The sequence below is a fragment of the Gymnoscopelus braueri genome (assembly GCF_963280865.1).
Source record: "Gymnoscopelus braueri genome assembly, chromosome: 1".
NCBI classification, from domain to species: Eukaryota; Metazoa; Chordata; class Actinopteri; order Myctophiformes; family Myctophidae; genus Gymnoscopelus; species Gymnoscopelus braueri.
The window spans coordinates 28,819,655-28,845,040 of record NC_137603.1 but is presented as its reverse complement, the minus strand read 5'-3'; the positions used below and the strand labels follow the sequence as shown (position 1 = coordinate 28,845,040).

Here is a 25,386-nt window from a genome sequence, read left to right as displayed (position 1 = left end):
GTCTGTCTGTGAACAAAATAACTCAAGCACGAATGTGCAGATTTTGATTAAACTTGGTGGAAACAATCAGTTGGCTGGCCCGAACAGTTAATGCATTTTTGGGTTGAAAAGGTCAAAGTTCATGGTCACAATCAAGGTCAAATTCGAGGACGGATGGGTGGATTTGAATGAAACTTGGTGGGCTTTCCTAGCCTGGTAAACCAACCCTGGTCTGCAGAAGACACACGATAATGTGAATTCATGCGACAGGGATGGTTTACCAGGCTAGGGTTTTCCCAAAGAGATGATTAACTTTTGAATACTGTTGGTGCGATACATAACTTTGTTTTAAAGGATCTACACCATGAATTAAAAAAATTATAATAATATTTAATATCATATTGTTTATGTCCCTCAAACGTTTTTCAAAAGGTTTGAGCCTAAATCAAGCCTCAAATATACTCATTCCAACTAACTTCTCTCTGGCTTATAAAGCACTTTCACCTGCAATACCACATTGTCCTGTTTGGCACGGGGCGCTATTGAGCCAGTGTGTATGCATGTTATCTCCTGGTTCTGTGTGGAAAAAGTAAAAAAAAAGAAAGAAAGATTATCATTTTTTATTTTTTTTGGTTGGAACTGAAAAACAGGAGGGAGAGTGTTCAAACTAGGGTATTTTTGGGGATAGAAGAGAGGTAGGGGAGACCAAAAACACACAAAAAATAAGAAAAAGTAAAAATTCATGGTGTAGGCCCTTTAAAGGATGAATCGAGTGTAGTTCTTGACAGTGTGACTGTTTCTTTGACTTGGCTGACTCGATGTCCAGGTGTTGCTTCATGCTTTTCCTTTCATGTTTATGTGTATCCTCAATCGTTTTTCCCCCATGTGTCTTGGCTCATACACATTCAAATCCTCAGAGTTCATTTAACTCAAGAGAGTATGCAAATGGAACCAAATGGACTCGTAATGGTCGATTTGTACACTCTGGGTTAAATTAACACTGAGGATTTCACTGTGCAGCTCTCAAGAGGAGGCAAGAGAAAGAAACGCCTCACATAGATTAGAGGCATTTTCTCTCTGGTTTCACCACCCCCCTCTCGTATTAGACCCATGTCTCCTCAGGACTTGTTATGCGCCGTCGTTTTCTGCCAATTAGCGTGGAGCGTGCTCAGTGTGCTGGTGGTGCGAGGGGGCCCTTGGCGTGGAGCGGGCGGGGAAGGCTAGCTAGAAACCGGCGTGGTGGTCAGGCTGCCCAGACAGCCTGCCTCAGCCCACCCCATTAGGGACGTCCACCACACAGCTCTATGCATTAGGATCCTCTCATTTACCGCCTCCACATCCAGCCATTTATCTCTCTTTCCTCCTCCTTCTCCTCCTCCACCCCCGCCACCCCACCCGCTCACTCTCTTCTCCCTTTCCCTCTGTCTCTCTCTCTCTTTTTAATTTTCCTCTCAAAAACAGATCCCGCATTAAGCGACCAAGCATGGCTAGCTGCAGTGCCTCTCCTGAAAGAGCAACGGGATGATTTAATTTCTCCTCCTCTCTCTCTCTGTCTCCCCGGCCTCCTCTCCCTGCTCATACACAGATCATTACACACAGAGGCCTCATTTTCATCTCCCTGCGAGGGCACACGCAGGGCTTTAACTAGTCAGCCACGCCACAGCCATTGCTGGCGATCAATACCTGTGGTCAGGACGGAGCACGCAGCGCTTCCTAAATAGGCCCTGCAGGTCCCACTATAAAACACCTTAGAGGCCATACATGCCACCCCATAAATCGTCAAGCCTTTTTTTTTTCTCCTATGGAGATGGAGGAGGAGGACGATGAGAGGGCCAGTCTGGGGTAGGAGAGGAGACGATTGAGCTCAGATCAATCTGATAGAGGTCTGACACAAAGCCAGAGACTGATATGATGATGTCCCTGGCTGTGTTCTAATCTTTGGTGCATAACAGATATATCTACCAAAGTTTAGAATATAGACGTTTTAGTCGAGTCAAAAGTTGCAGGAAAAGAAAGAGAGCGGGGGGAAAAGACAGTAAGTATTCACCACAGCTCAATGATCCTTCAGAACAGACTTACACAGTAACTACAACAGTGAGCTACTAATGGGATTTGACCGAGTTCGAACACAAGTAAAAGTGAGATAAGCCCAGAGGAATGGACTGTCCAACTTTTTGTCTATACATGGATAATGCCCTGCTTAGTTTCAAGACAAGGGTGGGTAAGCTGGTTTATAAGACTGGGAGAGGAAAGGGTGATGCATGGACCAGAAGAGAGTTAGCCTAGGGCCTGGCAGACAGAGACAGAACAATGGATAAGCGTTCCTCATCTCGCTCTGGCCTGGAGGCTCTCGCCTGGCCCCTACATTAACCAAACAGATAGCCAACAACTTTAATTACCTTTGCATCCACTCACTCACCACATCCACTGTTCCCCACTTTGCTTGTGCAAATGAAGGAAAGAGAGGGACGGAGAGAAGGGCAGCATAATTACTTATTTTAGTGGAGTGCGGCAGAATGCCTTTTGCCAAATGACTCTAATTCCAAATGGTTAACAAGATTTTTCTCTTTAATAGAGCCGAATCCATGTGACAGCAAATTGCTTTCCTATTTTCGGCCTTAATGGCTTTTCATACTTTGCACTTCCAATAAGCAGTAAACTCGGAAATTAATATTGCACGCTGTGTTATGATGCAAATGGGAGCGAGATAGGAGAGCTGTACCTTCATGCAGAAACGTCTGATTAGATCCATAATTGCTTCAGTGGGATGATTCCCCCCCCCCCTCCGTTTGTTTGAACTTATTTATTTATTTGTATAATTTTAAGCCACAATTTCCACTCCGCCGTCACAACAGACAGTGCTTTTGCTTTGCCTTATGTCGTGTTTTGCACTTTTTCAATCGCTGCTAATCAGTTGTAATTAGAGGCTGAAAATAAGCACTCCCACAAGGTCTAAATGTGACCGTAAAGGGTAATTGTATTTTCCCACTAGGCTGTCACTGAGTTTAATGTCTGCGTTCAGTGTCATTGTGTTCAGAGGCAGACGCTCATTGTGCAAGCCTCTTCAGTCAGAGAAATAAGGAATAACGCTGATTTGCACACATTCTCAAGTACATCCTCAAGTAGACTTTGTCCTCTGATGATTGAGACAAAGAGTAAAAGACCACTATGTCTTACTACAATACATTTGTTAGATTTGCGTTATTCCAGGTATTGGCTGGCTCAGTGAGAATGGGTGGGCGCCCTCTCGCACAAGCAGGCTGCAATCTAAAAAGATATATTTGTGCAAGGTGTTTCATAATTAACTTTTGATCCAAGTCATTTCATTTCCAATTCCATTTTACACATGCTCAAATATTAATCCTTGTCTGTGCATAAGGTATTGTATTCTTAATAAGGGGCCTCGGAGATGGAGGCGCACACACACACACACACACACACACACACACACACACACACACACACACACACACACACACACACACACACACACACACACACACACACACACACACACACAGAGGTACAGAGGTGTTCTGTTAATGGCACATGGAACGGAACACATACATTTATTCTATGACCTGCACTGATCAAAAATGCAGTTCCTAGCAGCACCCTGGGCAGGTGGCTCTTGCCCTTGCCTTTGCTGTATGTCATTCTGCATAGCAAAATCTGGAGTGTTCATTTAACTCTAAAACTGGACCTATACGGGTCCATAATTGTGTGCTGCTCCTTCTTCTACTTTGTTATTCAATTAATGTGTGTGTGTCAGGGCCGGACTGGGACCGAAATTCAGCCCTGGCATTTTGGTCTGTTGTTTTGTCAACGGGGGGGGGGTTTCACTGTTTCAGACCAGTCCTGCACATGAACTCTGCAGCCGCACTGAGGCCCCTGATGGAAAGCATCCCAGCCCAAACATTAATGTAACTAATAATTGGGCCACGCGACCCGGAAATGACCGTAAGAATCCTAAAACGGGAGCGAAAAATAAATAAATATATATATATATATTTTTTGGCCCATTGGCCCACTGGCCCAGCGGCCCACCGGGCATTTGCCCGGTACGCCAAATGGCCAATCCGCCGCTGGTGTGTGTGTGTGTGTGTGTGTGCGCCCATATGGACACCTGTGTGCTATTCTGCTATACGAGCATTTTTTATCTCGGGTGTATTTTCTACAACTGACCTTATTTTGTCTGATTTACTGCCTTCACTGCCCTCTGGATCGAGCCCCACTGTCTGTCAGATGTATTTTTGAATTTAGATTATATATCATTGCTGTCAGCGTCAGGCGAATGTACAAAACCGTTACTTCTCAGGAATTGGAAAAAGAACCAGTGTTCCAATATCCATTGAATCCAATTGGATCCAAAAAAAGTTATTGCATCCATTGGATCCAAAAAAAGTTATTGTTTAGTCAAAAGCTATTAATACTTTTTGTTGGTTAAATAGTTATAGAAAAAAGGGCATTAATTAAAACATTTAGATAAAATGAAATGTGGGGATGAGCGACTATATTCTACTACTTATTTGCTAATAATCATAACTTATTGTTCTAATGTTTTATTGTTATGTAGAGCAGTTGAGAATGTCCAAGGTTTGGCCACAGCCTGTGTGGAGCCTCAGACTCAGACATACAGCCACACTGACCCGTGGACAGAAATAGCAAATAAATTCAACTGGATGGGCCTACGATTGCTGCCAGCTATTGAGGTTAAGTGTCCTTTGGTCTGCAGGGCCTAAGCGTAGCTCTGTGATGCTCAGCCAGGACTGGGTCATGTGACCACACACACACACACACACACACACACACACACACACACACACACACACACACACACACACACACACACACACACACACACACACACACACACACACACACACACACACACACACACACAATCTGATTCTGCAGCTACATCACCATGGCAACCCTTCATTTCTTTTCAGCGCGCTCCCATTTCACCTGTCATTTTGGTAATTGCCTCTGAATTTTCCAGCATATCTGGAGAAAAATAATAATAATCATGATGATGATAATAATAAGACAATATTTATGAAGTGAACAGTGACAGGCAAGTGTAAGGAAATGAAGAAAGGTAGAAAAGCTTTCATTAGGTTAGAATATTAATGTGGGGACAGGGCTTTTTAGGGACTAATAGCTTGTTCCTTCTCTTGCAGGCTCTTGCCCATTGCATACGTGAGCAACACTGTAGACTAGAGTGAGGTTGAATTTACATTAGTTTTAATTGGGTCACCCTCTTCTCTCCCCCTTATATCCTCTCAGTTCAACTGCTCAGCCTAATTAGACCTACACGACTGTGACACTGCCGGAAACATCTGGTGTCTGCTCAGATGATGCCACTATTGATGTTCTGTTTTTAGAAATATTGATAGAACCAGCTATGAAATGACATTTGCTGTATATCTGTAGTCATTAATGGCTGTGGGACAGTTGTTATGAGACTTTACATCAAGATGGAGAGATAAATTGTGTGTAAGGAAATAAACGATGTTTCCTGGAGCTAGAGAGGGCTAGGCCTAATGACTGGTCGGCCAGCTGCTCCTCATTACCAAGGTCACAGCCATCTGCACCAGCTGAGACCTGCAGTCCACTGATCTAGAACCATGGACATGGCCAAGAGGCTGGGCCATCAGTGCTCACCGCAAACTTTGTTTACCTAACAAATAGGGATTTTCTTTCATTGCCCTTGTTTAGCGTTTCTGACCAGACATTATTATACAATGTTTGGAATGTGTGTACTGTATGTTTGCAAAGGCTGCATGTTTCTATTGCTTGATCTTGAATGTCTTGAGTGGTCATTATTTTGACATGCCTGTCAAACCAATATGATTATCAATATTTGTGATACCTCCTCTCACGCAATAATTTGTGTCTGCCCAAGAAACCTCATTATAATTTAATTTCCACCATTGACATATAACCTATCTTTCAAAGTCTTGTTTTTGCTTTGTTTGCCTTTAGTTTTTTTATTTTGTATGTTTTTTATTTTTTCCCCCTCCGTTTCATATAAAAACTTCTGAATTCTGACTTCCATTGCATAAGAGAAGAAAAACAAGAAAGCAGAGCACCATATTGAATTTATACAGTATGTGGTGGTGTGAGGGAATGTCAGCGGAATTAATTGATTTGCCCATATTTATCAGAAAAGAGTAAGCGCCTAACCCCAGCTTGCATTATTAAAGCTAATACCACAGTGGTTTCTATGAGACCACCGCACTGAATCAAAGTCCGACACGGACTGATGATGTATGGATATATTATTCAGTGCGTTGTATGGGCCTCAGAGCTGTGTTACTCCCACATCCACCTTCCCATCCGGCTGCCCCCTCACACACGCACACACACACACGCACGCATGCACACAACCACTACTCATCTACCCCTGGAGGGCACCTGTGTTTTCAAAGTAAAGACCACTTAGAAAATAGCCTGGGGCGTCTGAATAGTGAAGTGCCCTGTGTTACGCATTAGAAGCCTCTGTACAAGCCAGGAACATAAACACTCTCAATAGCCCTTGTCTCCCCCTCAGAATACCCCAAATACCTCAAAGACAGGGAGGGGAAACAGCTTACCAAGGCCAGAATGCAGCACAGAGGGTCTGCGGGGACCTGACCACATTAATGACCACTCACTGAGATGTAGAGCTCAGAGGAGTGTGACCTGGTCAAGAGCTGTGTTATCAGAAGAACGGTTGAGAAGAACCTTCCCATGCAAATTCATCTTCTATCTTCTGATTCATTAAATTGACATTGACAGCCTAACGACTGTCACGATTCAAGGACGACGGCCGCTTGAACATTGAATGATAAAATAAATTGTGTCTGATGCCCACAGTGGCACAGTGTGTATATTCATTAACATCACAAAAACAATACCCTCACAGCATACCCTACAGTATACCGTATACAACCCTCCTTAATGCATTTCATTTACCCAAAATATTTAAGAATTGGTGTATCACCATGAACCCTAGTGTCCCTATTAACATTTGGAAAAAATATAAAAACGTTTGTGGAAAATAGAAGAACATTCGACAAAAATAGGTGAACACTCCGTGAAAATAGCAGATCTACAAGGCTGCGACGTGTTGTGAACTTGTAGATCACCTATTTTCACAATTTCACTATAGTGTAGGATTTAAATGGTTAACACCTACTGTAATAAAAATGTTGACTTCATTCAAACTGCATTTCAAAAGGATTATGTGTGTGTGTAGGTGTGCGTGTAGGTGTTGTGGGGTGGGGGTTGATGGCATCTGAAATTGAGGTGAGCACCAAAAGAGAAAAATGTATTAGGTAAACAACCACCCCTCTTCCAGAGGCAGACATGTGGTTTAATGATCAGACATTCATTCAATCACCCGCCTGAGTAAATGGGGTTTGATCAGCCGCCAGGAATAGGAGAATAAACTGCATTTATACCAAGCCATGTCATCCGTCAAGACGAACAATTTTAATATTTAAAAGAGAATCCAATCCTATTACAAAACAAAAATAGACTAGAGTTTTCGGGAAAGCAAGAAAGCCACATTATGAATTTTTAATGACCATTCCAATAATGACTTTGTGTTTTGTCTGTTTGTGAAAGCAGTTGTCACTTAAAACGGGCTCTTTTTTGTGCTAAGGAGGAAGGGAAATAGCTGGGCAACATTTTAATACTTCTTCTTTAGATAATCTGACTCGGTGTCCAAATGTGTTGAAACAGAGATGTGAGGAATAGCATCGTTATGCTAACCTCTGCTGCTCACTCTGATATGACCTTTGTCGCAGGAAGCACAACTTACAAAACAGACACACACACACACACACACACACACACACACACACACACACACACACACACACACACACACACACACATCCTTGCTTGCTGGTGTGTGTAGGGAGTCCATATCCACTATTGTATCTGTAATGGACAGTGTTTCGCCAGTCTGTGGGACTGGTGAAACCCTGTGCTGCAGGTTTTCAGGCCAATGCTGGATGGAGCCTTCGCAGGACACTGGCGCTCTCCCTGACTGAGTGGCAGAATGGGGCCAATTACAAATCAGTTAGAAAGAGTGCATAATGGATGGGCGCAGCATGTACAGTATAGTACTGTAGAGTAGAGAGGTATAGCTACCTTTTATAGAAGGTTTCAGCGGTGACCTTTCCCTATCAGCAGCCAGGCTGGAGAAGTGAGAGGTTGGCGCTGCATGCATCGGTTTACTCTGCCCCTGTTTAGTATTTCTATGCACAGCATAGCCAACCATAGCACTCAACCCCCCCCCCCCCCGACCCCCCGCACCCGCACACCCTCACCAGCCCTGCAGCGAGCGACAACAGCCATCCTTCTGCACACTTGCTCTCCTTTTAATGTGTCTTCTTCTCACTGAGTTCGGAGGCAATCAGCAATGACCAGAGGTCTTGTATTGTTTGGTCGTCAGGCGACTCGGGCGTGTGTTTTGTTTGGACTGAGGAGCGTTCTGTGATGAATTTCACCCATCACATGCTCCAGTGTGGTTGACCAATGAGTTTTGGAGAAGCGTGGCCTGTGGTGTTTTTCTTTAATAAGTCCAGAGGTGAGGCAAAGCAAGCAGGTGATCAGTCATCCTGTCATGATGTTACCCTCTGATTAGCCCGATACATTGTTGGCGATATTTGACCTGCCACAGTCGTATATGTCAACGACCAGACTTAGGCTTCATGTAATGACTTTTTTTCGCCTTTTTTTTCTTTAGTTAGACAAAAAAAGTCATCTTTCTGACCTATTGCGAATCTAGTTTGTTTATCGGATTCTTCCTTTATGAGAAACAGAAAAACATCCATCTCTTAGTGGTGATATTTTCAGTATTTTCTGTAGATAAGGTCAAGTGAATAAATGTACAAAAATAACCATCTCCAACATGAGGTACTGCATTCTGCCAAGCAGCCGTTATATCCCTACGTTATAATGTGTTCTATTGATGGTTTCTATCTTAAGATGATCCAGGGACCTGTACGCCTCAAGCCTCCATCTAGTCCCCACTCTCCTCTGTTCTCTCGACTTCCATGGTTCCCTGCATTCCCTGATACCCTGTCCCAGAGAAGTGTGTGTCCAAGCCAGCTCAGCCGGGCCCAGCACTTGCAGTGGCATTCTCCCCTTTGGGCCTCCGTCACACACCTAAGAATGGATCTTTATTTACAACACAGAACTCGGAAACAGCTGGTCAATCCATTTAGCCTAAGGCCACTGATTTGTTCGTATTTACTACAACAGCCAAAGAAAAGCCAGGGTATTTTTTCCTCTCTCCTTCCTATTGATCCGGCGCTTAGAAAATCTGCTCTGCTGTCTAAACACTATTGATCCCCCACCTCTCGACGGCAAGCTCCCGCACCAGTGTATAAAGGGACTGGATGAATTGAAATTTCATTTCCGACAACTTGTTCCTGTTATTTTTACCCTTTTTTCGATAGTAGGGAACATGCGCTGGCGGGCCACCGCTCAATGAGTCGATAGGCGGCTGGCTTGTGGTGGTGCGCTGGGCGAGACTGGCCGTATAACCCTCAGCACTGCTACATTGTACCATGCTCTACCCCACACCATCTCCACCTGGGAAGGCCTCGCCACTTGCTAAGATCTCAGTGATCATTAGAGGCCATTAGGGGCCATGTTCTCTGCCAGTTTGGCTCTTTGAGTTCTCTCAGTGGCCAACTGATGAATGGACCGGCAGTGATGAAGGTATCTACCTCCTGGCTGGCTGTGTTGCGGGACCGTCCGCGTCTGGGCCCCGGAGGGGCTAGAGCAGGCGCTCAGCGCCAAAGTCCATGCTCCTAAATCATCACCACCCCCAGCCAGCGTCAGTTATGCTAGCAGTCTGTTGCTGTTGATGTGATCAGGATGCAACATATAATAATATTACTCTTCTGTTTGTTCCCCCTCCTGTCACCAGATCACCTGTTTATATGACTTGTCTGCTCTGCTGTTTCGTTTTATGTCCTCTAGCTTCAGGACAGAGAGGCTGAGCTGCAACGGACACAAAAGGCTCTGTCTGAGCTTGATGGGAGAGAGAGGGATGTGGCCATGCACAACGCTGCCCTGCAGAGCCAACTAAAGTGCACCACAGAGGAGCCCCAGAGCGCCACCTGCAGGGTAAAGCTGCACATATATAATACTCTGCTCCTCTCACCCGGCTCCTCTCATGGTATCCAACTCTCGCCATTTGCCTGAAGACTGAGTGGTACATAAAAAGGGGGAGGACCCATTTTAATTAACATCAATATTCATGTAATGACCATGGAACCAACCCACATTCCATTTCAAGCTCTTAATGTTAATGCATATTTTAATACATTATCATTACCACTCATAATTCTTATTATGATAACTATAATTATTAGATTTATGGCAGAATTATGGCTTTTGTCCCTGAAGGCATTTTTTGTGCTGTGAATCCAATCTCCCCGAACCCCAGCCAGCCCACCCCCCTAGACCCTATCCCGAGTACAACATTCCCAGCCCCCCCCCCCCCCCTCTCCAAAATATCGAGCGAGCACTGATAAAGATAAACACACAAACACCCCAGTGTGTCTGCTGCCGCGCCTGTAAAACACTCAATCTGAATTGCATATCCGCCTCACCACAGTGCTTGTCATAAGCTGTATTAAGAAAAATGGTCACACGGTTTGACATAAATTGGAAAATGACATTTGGAAAATGGGTGCTGCTGTGGAAATTAGAGATATTAAAATTATAAATCAGTGTCTGGATGTGTGGGGGAGGGGGGGATGGGGGAGTGGCCTCTCGGTGGTCCCCCGCTATCATCTTTTACTGTTTTTCTCCCTCCTGCCCTCTCTCTCTCTCTCTCTCTCTCTTTCTGTCTCATACTTCCTTCTTCGGTCTTTCTCTGAAGGCAGTTCAGAGTACAGGGTTTGAGTCTGTCCATTCAAAGTGGTTTTGATTGCAGCCACGCTTTAGTCTGCTCCATGGGGACAATCTATGCCTCTCATTTAGCTGTAAAAGCAGAAGATTGCGTGTGTGTGTGTGTGTGTGTGTGTGTGTGTGTGTGTGTGTGCGCGTGCGTGCGATTGTGTGTGTGCGTGCTGTGTCAGTGTTCTGTCAGCTTATTTAGAGACTCTTATGGTGCAACGTGCTAATGGATCATTTCTGAGGTGTGATATGCATTATGCAAAAGAAAGGTGAGCTGACACCTTTAAAAACAGACAGCTTCAATCCCCTGTGTGCCTCACCTCCCTCTCTCTCTCGTGTGTGTGTGTGTGTGTGTGTGTGTGTGTGTGTGTGTGTGTGTGTGTGTGTGTGTGTGTGTGTGTGTGTGTGTGTGTGTGTGTGTGTGTGTGTGTGTGTGTGTGTGTGTGTGTGTGTGTGTGTGTGTGTGTGTGTGTGTGTGTGTGTGTGTGTGTGTGTGTGTGTGTGTGTGTGCGCGTGTGTCCGTTGATCAGGAGGAGGCCTACGGACAAAGAGAAGAGCATCTCTGTGAGCTACAGGTGGAGCTTGACAGACTGGAAGCACTGCTGGAGAGTGAGAGACAAGAGATGCAAAGAAAGGTCAGTCCACTACTATACCTGTTGACATTCACATATTGTCGCTGTCAGGCAGAAAACTTGTATCTCCATATTTCATGATTGTTTATGTTTTTTTCACACATGAATGCCCCATTTTATACTGTGTTGTATGATGACAGTATCATGCAAAAGTAGCAAAGATGCTACTTTTGCTAAGATGTAGCCAATTTAGAACATGTCGCATAGGGATATTTTTTTTAACTAGACCTTGGGCACCGACCTACTCGGGAACAATGCAAGTCGGGGAACGGTGCAAATTGGGAATGCATGCCCCACCTGGTTATGCAATACCTCTTGTACCTGTTGTCAATGTACCCGTTGTACACGTCGGTCTGTGTCCCTTTTGTGCCCATATATGGAGATCTCTGTATCTGTCTGTCCCTGTTCCTTTTATGCCCATATATGGAGATCCCTGATGTCATTAAGCCCATATATGGGCATGCCCTGGGCATATCGTTTGGATTCGGCGGTTCTGGACAACTGGATCTCAATATATGCCTATATATGGACATATGAGATAGATTGGCGGTTCTGGACAACCACCTATCCGAACGAATCGACGGAGGGCACTACACTCCCTTGAGTCCTAATGACATGCGCAAAATAGTAACACCAAGACTGTCTGTGGGTTTTATTAAATATATTACCAATGAAAAGTATTAACAAAAGCGGTGTGATTACATTGGAGCCATTGCAACACTGGTTCTTTTTTTAAATTTCCTGAAAAGTGACGTTTTTTTACATACAAGGTTTCCTCCCGACGGTGACGATATATAGGCCTACTGTATATATAAACTGTATACATTCAATAATTGTTCAAGTAAAGAATAAAGGGTATACAAGTGCTGCACATGCCCCGTTATTGACTTCCTTGACTGTTCATCTCTTCTTTTCATTGAGCTCAAAGACAGGACCTACAAAAGACTAGGAGTGCACGTGGGACTCCATGCCTTGACACCACTGACCTCCTGCTTTTGAGGGCTAAAAAAAAAAAGACATTCTCTTTTAGATTCGGTGCATCTATGCCACATACTGTATGCTACCTTTAATACTCGGGTCAGCGGCTCCTTTCTTCTTAGGCGCAGGGGGAAGGAACATTCAATCTTTGGGTCCTTGATGGAATGTTGCATTCAAATGCAATCTCTCAGTGTTTAAAGACAGCTGAAGTCAAATCTGTCTCCTTTCATGTGGATGGAGAAGTCACCCATTTAAGAGCAGTTACCACTTCATACATGATGCCACCCACACATACTCAAAAGCATACTGTGCTTTTGAGTTTGAGAGTTTGACTCTTAATAAAAGAATAGCCATAGGTTCAAAGTGGTTCATTTCAGTTGCCGGGCCAGATCAGTATTTCCCGTAGTTTTCCGATGAGATTCACTTGTTTTTGCAGTTTGCTCAGATTCAGTCGACCGAAATAGCCTGGCCTATTATGTCACCTTTTAGAGAAGTGTGTGGGTGCTAATGTTAAGCCCAGGCCTCCTGTGAGGCCTTATGGTTGTGACATTATTACTGTAAACCCTAATTTATACTTCATGACACAACTGCGTCATTCGCCATGAAGGAAGTGACATGAAGGATAAATGAGCCATAATATGTAGAGCCCGACCAAAGGCAGATCTTTGGGTCTGATCCAGATTTTGGAGAGTCGTAGACCTAGACCACCGATTACCAATGTTTTGACTCTACTCATATTTCGTAAAAAAGGACAATTTGAAAAACCTAGATTTGATTGAAGTTTCTAATTGAAAGGACCACTTCACCCATTTCAACCTACAGTACAGTATCGTCCTATAGTTGGGCCTCACTAATGCTCATTATAAGTAAGATGGCACTATGTCAGTCTACTCACTCTGTGACTCAGAGGAGGGCTGTGGACTATTTGGGGCCATGCATGTTGGGAACGATGCAAGTCGTTCCATTTATACTGCTTCTTCATCGGGGTCTCCATAGCGACCCCTTCATTCCTTCATTCATTCCTACAGCTACTCCAAAACTGTTGGTCCCATCCTCCACACACTTCGGGTCATGTGGGTCACACACGCCAAGTTTGGGACAGAACGGTTCGACGCCGTCCGAGCTATGCCAGGGAAGACATTCACGGGACAGATAGACACACAGACAGAGATTCCTTAAATTACTGTTGATCAGTGCTCTGGCTAATATTTAGGCTTCTTTCCCCGCCTTCAATGTACTTACATATTGTACAATTAATATAAAACTACATTTTAACTTTTTAGCCACAGCAGCGTTCCTTCTTTTTGGCCGCAGCAACTTTATCTTTGGCCGTAGCACCTTTGTTCTTCGTCGCTAGGACCCCACCCTACTGCGCATCTCCATATATGGCCATATCAGTTGGATCACCGGTGCAACGTAGCTGTGATGCAGCTGATCGGGCCTAGATGTGAGGGCCGCGAAGCGAAGTGTGTGTGTGTATATATATATATATATATAAAACCTTATTAATATATATAAACTACAATTTAAAAATGTTTCCAAACTAGCGAAAAGTCAACCTACAAGTTGTGAGCTTGTAGGTCGCTAAGGTCGGCTATGTATGAGTTCTGAGTAACTCAGGGTTACTGGGTTAGTAGTACTACCTCCTGAAAGGGTTCCAAAGCAGGTTCTGATAACGTTATTTAAAATGGAGTGTATGGAAACAAATCTAGAACCCGTGAAATACGTTGCACGGCACCGTTTGCTTAGTTCTTGTAGTCGAAAAGTGCCATATGAAGTCAGTACTATGATGACGCATTGATGACATTAGGGATCTCCATACATGGGCATAAAAGGGTCACAGACAGACAGATACGGAGATTTATACTTGATTCATACTTGCTGGTGTCTCGCACCGAAAATGGCAGATCTGCAGTGCAAGCTCACAATGCTTCGCAGTGCTACTACACGTCATCATCCTGGTGTCCCTGTTTTGTGCTTGTCAAAGAGTTAAAAAAAAAAAAAAGTGAAAGTAGTAGATCTAGCTTGAAGATCGGCTATTTTCTCTAATCGTCATACAACAAATTATATCGGGTTTAAGAGATTAACTCTTTGACTGCCAGAAATAAAACATTGTTTGCTTTTGATTGATTGAATATTTTATTAGGCAAAAAATTTAAAACAGCACAGTTACATTTAAAATACTTTGTCTAACAGGTCCGTTCATAAAAGTCCTTGCGGACTTGTTTCCAATGAGGGCCTTGGTATTCAATTCATAGGCATATATAGTGGCACCACAGTTCAAATATCATTACAAAATAAACAGCAAAAAAAAAAAAAAAGAGGGGGGAAAAAATATATGTACAAGAACAGGGGGGGGGGAGGGTCTGCTGTCTAACGGGAAAATGGTACTACCTCCTCCTTTGGCCTCCTGAAAGGTGATTTTTTAAGGCTCTTTTAAATGAGCCCAGCGAACTGCATTTTTTGAGGGATGGAGTTAGACTATTCCAATCCTGGGTGGCAGTGCTGTAGAAGGAGAATTTGCCCATGTTTGTTTTATGGGTGGGTGGTACCAAATTGTTGTTAACGCTCCCTCTGGTATTGTGACTGTGGGTGTCGCTAACTTTTTGGAGGTATGCTAAGCCGTTTTCCTTACCTTTTCAACTAGTCACAGAATATTTATCTCCAGTATAATCGATCTCCCGATCGTTGCTAAACACGGAGGGTTTCTCTGTGCTTCCGCGAAAAAAACGACCCCATGTTCGCTAGTTATAGGCTGTTGAATATAGCATGTCTCGTCAAAAATGCAGAGGAAATCCAGAGAGGTGAGAAAAAGGCGTTTTTCCAAATTGAATAACAAGGAAGTGAATGGTGGATGAGATCTTGCAATCACGTGATCTCCTGGATCTGTGTGTGACTGAGAATGAAATGAACGAATAGTGCCATCTAGCGTAAAACCTCTGAAAACACAAAATCGCGTCATTCTCATCATTGGCAGTGTGAGCCTTGGCAAAATATGACGAGAAATCTTGTCATTGGCAGTCAAGTTAATGAAGGGTAGCTCAGGTCCAGTAATAGCTTAATGGAGAAGAAGGCCTAGAAGGTCTGTGTTAGAGGTGAAGTTGAGATATACACAGTGTCTAGAGCAGTGGTTCTCAACATCGGGTCCGGGGATCCTCAGGGGTCCTTGAGGGGGTTCCAGAGGGTCCTCAGCTAAATGATTAATTGTTTGTAACCAAATGGACCCCTTATGAGTCTGTAACTCTGACAGTGAACAAACGGAAACCCATTTGGTTCCATTTTGTACACTCAGAGTTAGATAACACAGAGGAATTTAATGTGTGTAGATTGGGGTCCCAGAGATAAAAATGGTATCAAATGAGGTCCGTGGCCTGATGCATATCTTGTGGAAACTTAGTTTGTCTCTACTTTGGCTTGACACTTGTAACGAAGTAGGGCATTAAGTGACATAAAAAAAACATAAAAAGTTGATTTGAGGTTTCTGTCCTACAGCGACGATATCACATTTTAATCGGGGTTCCTTGAATTGAAAAAGGTCGAGTACCAACAGGTCTAGAGTGTTAGATGGGAGCAGAGGCCAGGCAGTGGTAGTTCAGGTGGCGTTTCGGGGGCCCAGTGCTAGATCGGTGTGTGAGGTGAATAACCCCGGGCAAGTGTTGAGCGCCCAGATGATGTGTTTTTACAACGCAGCCTTGCTGTGCTTTGGGACGGCAATAAACCACGGCCTTCAAAGCACAGCCAAGCGCCACTTACTGCTGAGTGCTTCTCCGGTGGTTGGGGGCGAGATTACTCTCAAAACAAAGTGCAGACAGGTTGATTAATAGATGGGTCTGTGGAGGTGTGCGCCGCAGTATATTTTCACGCCTGCCGAACACTCGTTCATTTCATTCGCGTGGACTTTTATGTGCTGATCCTGTCACCGTGTGAGTTTGTCAGATCATAAAAAAATAGCCTCTCTTTGAGAGTGTTTTAGTGAAAACTCATTAGGGCTGTTATAGACATGTTGTTTTAATGTCCAGGGAGTAAGATGTGACGTGGGGGGCTATGGGGGGGGGCTTGTCTGGGCATATTAGTCCATCGCAAGATCTGTCTTCCACCAGTCTTGCAATGTAAGCTTCACACATCAATGTCGAATCAATGCCTGTGTCTTTATGTCTGTGTCTGGATTTTACTATTTGTGTGTGTGTGTGTGTTTGTGTGTGTATGTGTGTATTTTCCTTGCACTGAATGATATGAATATGAATGGCCGTTATTAACTGGTACTCTGTGTAACAGGCAGACTGACTAATGACATTATTGATTGATGTCACACTGTAACTGACCGAGCGATGAATAATGCCATCGACTGTTACTCTACTGATGTAACTCACACGTTCACCCCGACCCCCCCCCCCCACCCCCACCCCGGCCCTCTGTGTGCTGTGCTGACGAGGCAGGGCGAGGAGTGGGCGGCCCGGGCCGAGCGCGCTGAACGGGGGCTTAGGGAGGAGAGCCGGCGCTGTGTCGCAGCATCAGAGGGCCTGAGGCTGAAGGAGGCTGAGCTAGAGGAGCTGCAGGGGGCCAGAGACACGGCCCTGAGCGGCCTGCAGCTGCAGGAAGACAGGAGCCGACGGCTGGCGGACCACAACCAGGCGCTGCAGTGCATCCTGGGGGAGCTGCAGGACAGGGTAATGCCCCATTTACAGTATATACATGTTTGTGCTCCGGTGTCGTGCGCCGACAATAACAGATCTACAAGCTCACAACTTGTCGCATTGCGAGTCATCGGGTGGAGGCTCTGCACAGAACACAGTCCAGGGCAGCAGTGGGATGAGATGGGCGGGGGGGGGGGGGGGGGGGCAGTCTGCTATTTATTTGTATTTTTACCAGACCCAGAGGGTCGGCCTACATGAGGCTTTGTCGGTCTGTCCCTCTTTTCCTCTGTCTGTCCCTCTTTTCCTCTGTCTGTCCCTCTTTTCCTCTGCACACACGTCATGCGAAGTCCGGCCATTCAGATTTCAACCACTAGGGCTCTGGCAGTGCTCCGAGGAGCACCTTTTCTAGTTATATATAGATCTGCTATTTTTGAATATCCAACGTATCGAGGGATAAAGTGTCTAAAATGATTGTGATGCTGTATTAACAAATGTTGCTGGGGACCCCCTGAGTTTACTCGGGTCCCCCAGGGTTCTGTACTTGGCCCCCTCCTTAACTCATTCACTGCCAGACTTATTTCTGGCTGCGTTTGCCCACTGCCAGCGATTTTCCTACCTTTTCAAGTAGTCACAGAATATTTATCTCCAGTATGATCGATCCCCTGATGGTTGCTAATCACGGAGGGTTTCACTGTGCTTCTGCGGGGAAATAAAGAACCTCCCGTTCGTTTGTTATACTGAGTTGAAAATATCTTGCCAAAAATACATAGTAAAACACAGGAGCCGAGATACAGAATATTTCCCAAATACTTTAACCAGGAAGTGAATGGAGCAGATAATCTTTGGATCACGTTATCTCCTGGTCCCGTGGGCAAAAAAGAATAAAACTTTTTTTTTTTATCCAAAAGTTGTTATAGTCGTCCTTGGCAGTCTGGGCCTTTGGGAAAACAAATCGTCAAAGTCGTCCAATGGCAGTGAATGAGTTAAAATAGCCGATCTACAATCTTGTCGATTGGCTATTTTCACTAAATGTTAGTTTAGTTTAGTTTATTTTGATCCACATCAACAATTACACCAAACATACCCCACTGTAAGCCAATGGTTCATGTTGATTGATCAAAAAGGCATAGGCTGAAGCTCAAAGCTTATTTGTGCCTATCCTTCCTTCATGTTGTTTTAACTTAGATACATCATTTATAAAGTTCATATTATATGAACACTCAAAGTATTTCGTAATTACATTCAAGATGTTACCTATTGTGACATGCCAAGTATAGAAACACTGGGGTTCACGTGGTTAAAGAAGGTCTCACTGAGGGAGATGTTGCCGTGTGTTAGGGGGGGGATGATGGCAGATTTCAGAGTGGTCACCTCATCATCACATCACACGACTCTAATTAACTCCAGGGCCACATCAGACTGTAATCAGCACACCCGCATGGGAAATGAGTTTGTACCGCGTTCAAAAGCATGGCGTTAAAATGCATATTAGCCCCATGTTTTTAATTAACATTTTGTGCTTAGGAGGCATGTTAACAGTATCCCTTAATGAGCTCTGTGGAAAATAAGCCACATGGAGCACAAAGGGCAGCTTTCTCTCTGTGCTTGTTGTGTTTGTCTTTTTTTCCTTTCTAATAACATTATCATAACCATTCAAATCATCTCTCAGCATCACCTCCTCATAATGCCCACACTGATATCTCCATGTGACTCAAAATGAATGAGTTTGTTATCGAATGAGCCCATGGGTTCAGTATTAACAAGAGTATATTGGAGGTGTGTTTAGCGTTGAGTTGGTTTTAGTCTAGCTTTGAATTCAGTGTAATCTCACCTGTACTACGGTCTCACAATGAGCCACCATTCCCCTACCAGGATTCTGTATCCCTTTGTTGTTAATTGTCATATCCTTGTCACACCAACTCTATATCTATCTTTGGAGATTGATAAAATAAAACACTTCTTTTTTTTCCTAGCTAAAACACAGGAGAACCGCTTTTTCCCCCCTCAGATTATTTGTGTAATTGGCAACAATTTCACAGCGAATGAATAACAGCAGCAGAAATTGTTCTGTGTAAGCCCTCATTATCCAATTTGGTCTGAAATGGAAAATACAAAGAGGCAGGGATCCTAAAATATCACCTATTTCCCTAAAACGCACAGAAATTGCTGAGTGGATATAGTACAGATTTTGATTATGAACAGGAAGCTGAACAAACACCTCTTTCCTGTGCGTCTTTTCAATCCACAACTGCCTTGCTCCTCCCTTTAATTGGTTATTATCACGGATTCCATTCTGGGATTGCACTCTAGCTAACAACCTCTCCATTGCTGGAGAAGAAATCATTGTCATTTCTAGGATTGCTGATTCCTACGGCCAGTGAATCATCCTGTTATATATTTGGCACATTAGTGTGGCCATTAAAGAACAATAAGTGTTGTTGTTCAACGTACTCTGTGTAGCATTACTGGTTCTTGTATAAGAGAGCATTTTTTAAACCCTGCAGCTTTCCCAGCGAGAGGAGGCGCTTGGGGCCGTCAGAGAAAAGCTTCAGCACCAAGAGGAAGACCAGCGCCTTCTACACCAACAGCTGTCCTCCTCCCTCTCAGCTACAGAGCTCAGGTCTTGCAAAAGAGAGTGGGAGAGACAGGTAAATCCACACAAAGCGTCTTTAATCAGGTTTTCTCACATTTTAAAGGTGCAATGGACATGTTGAACTAGACAGTGACCTATACCAGTGGATGATTGATTTAGAAGTTTTCAGTAAAAAAAAGCATATGGAAGTAAAGTTTTGAATTAATAGTTCATTTTGGTCTTAAGCCATGTACAGAGTTAGTCACAGCAAACATTTCCAAAGAAGAAAAGAAAACAATTATTATATCATCGTTTAATAATTCAAAACTATTAATTATTAACACTTTCAAGTTGTTTTTAAAAATTACAAAAATAGCAGATGTACAAGCTCACAGTGAAGTGACACACTGTGAGCTTGTATATCTGCTTTTTTTGAATAGCCAACATTAAACATTACAGAAGCTTTCTCGGTTTTAATGGGTTAAGGTGGATTCGTGATCATACACACTGCAGCTCACTGCTCTAGCTGACTTTCACAGCTGATTAGAGTGTAACCAGTTGTGCGTGGTTCAGTCACGGCAGTTTTGCCACCTGAATGTGCACAAACCCAGTAATTTTTGTAAACAAAAAACCCGTCCATTCTGCCTGCTATGCACTGGCAACGCATAGCTACACAATATAGTGATTTCTCATTTCCCTTCCCTGTGGAGGCCTTTTAGAAAATATGAAGCCTCATGGATAACAGTGAGACCTGATGATTCAACTATAGAATGAAGTTCTATTTGTTCACATTAAAGTATATCTGTCTACACAGTCAAATCCAGAGTGAATTAACAGATTTTAAGTGGCCATAGTTGAATGGGTAGAGAGGCCATCTGGGAAACAGAAAATCTATGTGTCAAACCAAAGTGTCCCTGAGCAAGACACTTAACCCCTAATCTGAGTTCCCAGAAGTTCTCGCATACAAAACGGGAGGGACGAGACTTAACCCCTAACTGCTCCATGGGCGCTGCCCCTGTAGCGCCCAGCTGCAATGGGTTAAATGCAGAGGACAAATTTCACGTAGGTACAAATGTATGTGACGAAAACAAAAATACCCTAATGGAGTGGGGTCCATATTATTATGATTAGTATTAGCCTGGTCCCAGACGAATCTGCCATTGCAAAAAAATAATGCCCTCGGCAGATCAGGTCTGGCCCCTCTCAAGTGAGGGACCAATCAGGGCCCAGTATGCAAATATGGGGCGGGTTTATCACCAGAGGCATTTTTGTATTTGCCCCTCGGAAATGCAGGTTCCACACAGAGATTCCAGACTAATATCTACGCAGTGATATTAGTCTGGTCATGCCAGGCTAGATTATTAAACCCAGGATGAAGTTGCGTCTCACAGTCCTTGTGCCACGTGCCTGTAGCTGAACCAGGAGGAGGCGGTGGTGAGCAGGCTGCGAGGGGAGCTGCAGGAGGTGAAAGAGGAGAAGGAGAGGCTGGCCTCCCAGAGCCAGGGCCTGTGCCAGGAGCTGCTCCAGCTCACTGAGAAACACAGGACGGTGCAGCAGGAGGTACGCAGGCCAGGGCTGGGCAATTAAACCAAAATATATTGAAACCTATATTTAGAACCAATAAGCAACTTAATCTTGCTCATGTAGGTTAATCGAATAATTGAGCAACTGTTTTGTTTTTTTCTTCTTACAGTATACAGTATAGAAGAATCGACACGATTTAAAAATGTTTTAATAATGATATTGATATTTTTTCACTGTTTTTGAAAGTTTTTGAAATTCTTTGAAGATGTGTCCCTATAAACTCAAAAGAGGAATTGTTTGCCCATCTTTTGGGTAATCAATCGATTATTGATTATTTTGTTATGTTATCGATACTTTTTGATTAACTGTTGCACCCCTAATGCTCTGTGTGGTTTGTTTGTAGTTTCTGTAGCATTTCATTTAATACAGCAGCTTTTCATGTTCAGCCTGTGCTCACTTTTGGGGGTGTGCAGGTTGCCATCAGAGATGAGACGGTGCTGAGACTGACCATGGAACTGAGGACTGCCCAGGAACAGCTGAAATTGGTTCAGGAACAGGTTAGACATTTTACTCACTCAGTTTACGGTGCATTGTAGTTGTAACTATGACCTTAAAGTATACTGTGTCACTTTTTCAATTAAAGAGGTGGTGCCATGGTTTTGCACTTTTTCTGTTTTTCATGTGTCTATGAGGTTGATAGAACTTCATTAAGCCCCCCGGTGGTGTTTTTATGGTGTTTTATGTCTTCTCTGACTATTTGGAGTTTCTTCCTGGAGGCTGAAACCTTGAGGGTCAAAAGTGCCAATAGAGAAACAGGGGCATTGTGACATCACAATGCCATACCCTCCCCCTCATTATCATAACACAACAGGTGTGGGCATGAGGAGGAGGAGGGACTAGGACAGGTGGGTGGTGCTAAGGTGGTGGAGGAGGTGCTAAGGTGAGAACCAGGTATACTTAATGAACTGGAGGCGTGTCCACATAAAAACAACATTTTACACTTACTGTACACTTTTTTTTTTTTTGAAAAAAATCCTTACATAATAATAATACCTTATGATCAGGTTTTAAGGTTGAAAAATATCATGGCACCCCATCTTTAAACAACAGTTATTTGTTATATAATGTTTCACAGGTATATTTTTCACTATAACCATTCCACAGAAATGTATTTTGATAACTTCTGTAAGCACTATTTAACACTATTTTCAATTAAGAATTGCCTGCCCCCGAAATGTATGTATTTATGAATTTTACTGTTAACTCTTTCACTTATTTCTGTCTGCGTGCAGCTTTTGCCGATTTTCTTACCTTTTCAAGTAGTCACAGAATATTTATCTCCAGTATGATCGATCCTCTGATGGTTTGTAATCACGGGGGTTTCACTGTGCTTCCGTGAGAAAAATAAAATGTCATCACGACCCCCCATTCGCTTGTTATAGGCCGTTGAAAATAGCATGTCTCGTCAAAAATACAGGGGGAAAAAAGGAAAGCAAGACACAGCCGTTTCCCCAAATACGCTAGCCAGGAAGTGGATGGAGGAGTAAATATTGTGATCACGTGATCTCAAAGATCTCTCTGTGTCTGAGCCTGAAATGGTAGCTCATAGGCTGCGGAACAGCGCCATCTAGTGAAAACACACAACAAAATAAAAGTCGTCAAAATCGTCCGTGGCAGTGTAGGCTTTTGGGGAAAAAAGTCGTAAAAGTCGTCCTTGGCAGTGAATGAGTTACTGTTTCTGACAACTTATTCTTACATTCCAAAACATCCTCAGGCTCTAGGACCTGGCAGCATTCATTTTGGAGCACTCCCTCCGTATACACTAATCCACGGAGCGCTGCCCTCTAGGTGGCGCCACCATTGCTGCAGTGTCAGTCAGCTGCTGCTGCGGTTCTGTCCGTCTGTTGACGTTAGCAGAGCAGCCATAAACTAGCCTACTGGCACCTGATGTAGGTGGTTCTTCCCGATTTTCTGTACATTTTTGTGAAGTTAGTGTTAGTAAAAGTTAGTAAAAAAAAACAGGTAAAAGAGTAACGTGGGCAGTCAGTGACTGCAGCTGACTGACAGTCTGACACAGCAGCAATGGTTGCGCGCAGGGCAGCGCTCCGTGGATTTGTGTATAGTCTGTAATGACACGGAGCTACCAATAGGTGTCGCCAAAAAAGACTACTAAAATTAATGTTACACAATAGGACTTTAGCTAGCCTTTTCACCACCATTTCACCTGACCCATTTCAGTTCAGAAAGAGGACAATGAGAAGCTATGCTGTGCAAATGACATACACCAGTGATTCTGAACCTTTAAATATGAATTAGGCCACGGACCCCCAATTGATAATTTTTTTTATCTGGGACCCCAATCCTCAGTGTTTATTTAACTCTGAGAGCGGGTCCATTTGGTTTCATTTGCACAGTCCCATGATGGTCCATTTGGACCACTGGGGTCCCCGGATCTGACGTTTACAGTGAAAACAGGACTAGGCAACCCTAGTTAATGCTCCCCGCATTCTCTCTTCATGTTTGCTGCTGGTAGAACAAGGCACCAGACAGAAAGCTTAAACTTGTTACTATAGCAACAGTAATCAACGTCAGCGTTGAGCTGTAGCTGATATCATACATATGTTAAGCATTTATAAGCATTATTTATTTAGACCTCACTGTTAAAAAGGCTTTCACGTCGTAAACCAAGTTTGTTTACAGTACTGTAGCTCACCATAGTTGCTCAAAACCTTACGGTATATAACCTGATATAATGGACTCCATATTTGGGTACGGCTGACCTGGAACTCCGTATTTGGGCATAGATGCCTCATCATGGCCTCACCCAGTACACAAAGCCTCAGTATCCTCAGTTAGATATCCATATTTCTGAAACTCACTCAATAAATTCAAAAAAATAAAGGTAGCAATTAGCATCAATTAAGAGATGTACGATATAGATGTACGATATACTGTAAGTGAGTTTTAAGAAGAGGGTTTAATGAAAGAGGACACTGAGTTTTCCTGCCTGCATAAGCAGGGAGTTCCACAAATGAGAGGTCTGCACTCTGCACGAAATCCCGTCACCTGGCCTTGGTGACAAGCTGAGACTTTGGAACCATTAGTTGGGCCAGGCTCATACTTCTTTCTTCTTCTTCTTTCGGAAATAGCCTTGATGGTGGCCGGTGGAAGGTGGACAGTGGGCATCACAAACGTAACATGCCCATATACAGTATGGAGACCACTTTAAACAAGATTTGAAGGCTTCATAGCGGCCTGAAAATTACAGTTACAATATCTTAAATATTGGCAGGTTTCAGCCTGTTCCGACAGCCCTTCACTTCCATTATATAAAATATAAGTTAAATAGTTGAAAACATCTACACAATATGTGAAAAATAATGCGTACAAGAACTTCAATGCTGATTGGTACATCAGTTTGTGAGATTAGACCCGGTCAAGCAAAAAGTAGTGCTTTTTTATTTGTACTGTAGTGTTTAATTGTCTCGACACTCATTGATTGTGAATATCCAATCCATGGTTCAACCCATCCATATGTTGTACTGTCGTAGTGGGACTAACATCTCATCTCATTTTCTAACTCTTTAAAGCCTCCAGGTTATTTTCGAGTTCTTAGCTCGGAGGAGAAGTTACTGTATAGTAGAAACTGTCGATGGCCTCAAGCTCCTTTACTGGATTGTTTATTCCGCTCTGCATTCAACTGGTCAGTTATTTGTTTTCCACAGTGTCCTTGCGTGTTATAAATGGGACAGGCCTGTCACTTCAATGCTGAGAGGATGTTTTGAGTTCCTTGAAAGATTTTTATTTATTTAATTTTGGGATGGCGCGGAGAAGTGAATAATGCATCTCAACCTGCTACATGTACTGTTTTTATCATTAGCATGCAGCTCAAGTTATCTGCAGAATACTTATGAGTGCTAGCGAAATGTTTGTGATGTTATTTATTCATGTTGCTCTTTCAATTATTCATTTGTTTATTTATTCATGGTAGACTAACTGCAATTGGAAAATTCATTTTTGCTCAAGGGCACATGGCCCCCTCTCTGCCCCCTTTCCCCCCTGCACAAAGAAAAGGGGGGGCATCAGGCTTGTTAGTAATTGCTTTATGTGGCATTTCCTGAGACTCACAGGGAGATGTCATTTTAATCCAAGCAGA

The 25,386-nt window shown here is 43.5% G+C and overlaps 1 protein-coding gene across 1 annotated transcript in view; it reads left to right on the top strand.

Annotated features, from left to right (window-relative positions):
• The window catches only part of pmfbp1 (polyamine modulated factor 1 binding protein 1), a 190,411-nt gene that overhangs the window by 126,396 nt on the left and 38,629 nt on the right, over positions 1–25,386 (top strand). Inside the window, exons 10-15 of the mRNA XM_080432673.1 lie at positions 9,967–10,113; positions 11,421–11,525; positions 16,937–17,167; positions 19,639–19,782; positions 21,120–21,266; positions 21,704–21,787. Coding sequence (XP_080288799.1) covers positions 9,967–10,113; positions 11,421–11,525; positions 16,937–17,167; positions 19,639–19,782; positions 21,120–21,266; positions 21,704–21,787 — 858 coding nt within the window. The remainder of the gene's footprint in view (positions 1–9,966; positions 10,114–11,420; positions 11,526–16,936; positions 17,168–19,638; positions 19,783–21,119; positions 21,267–21,703; positions 21,788–25,386) is intronic.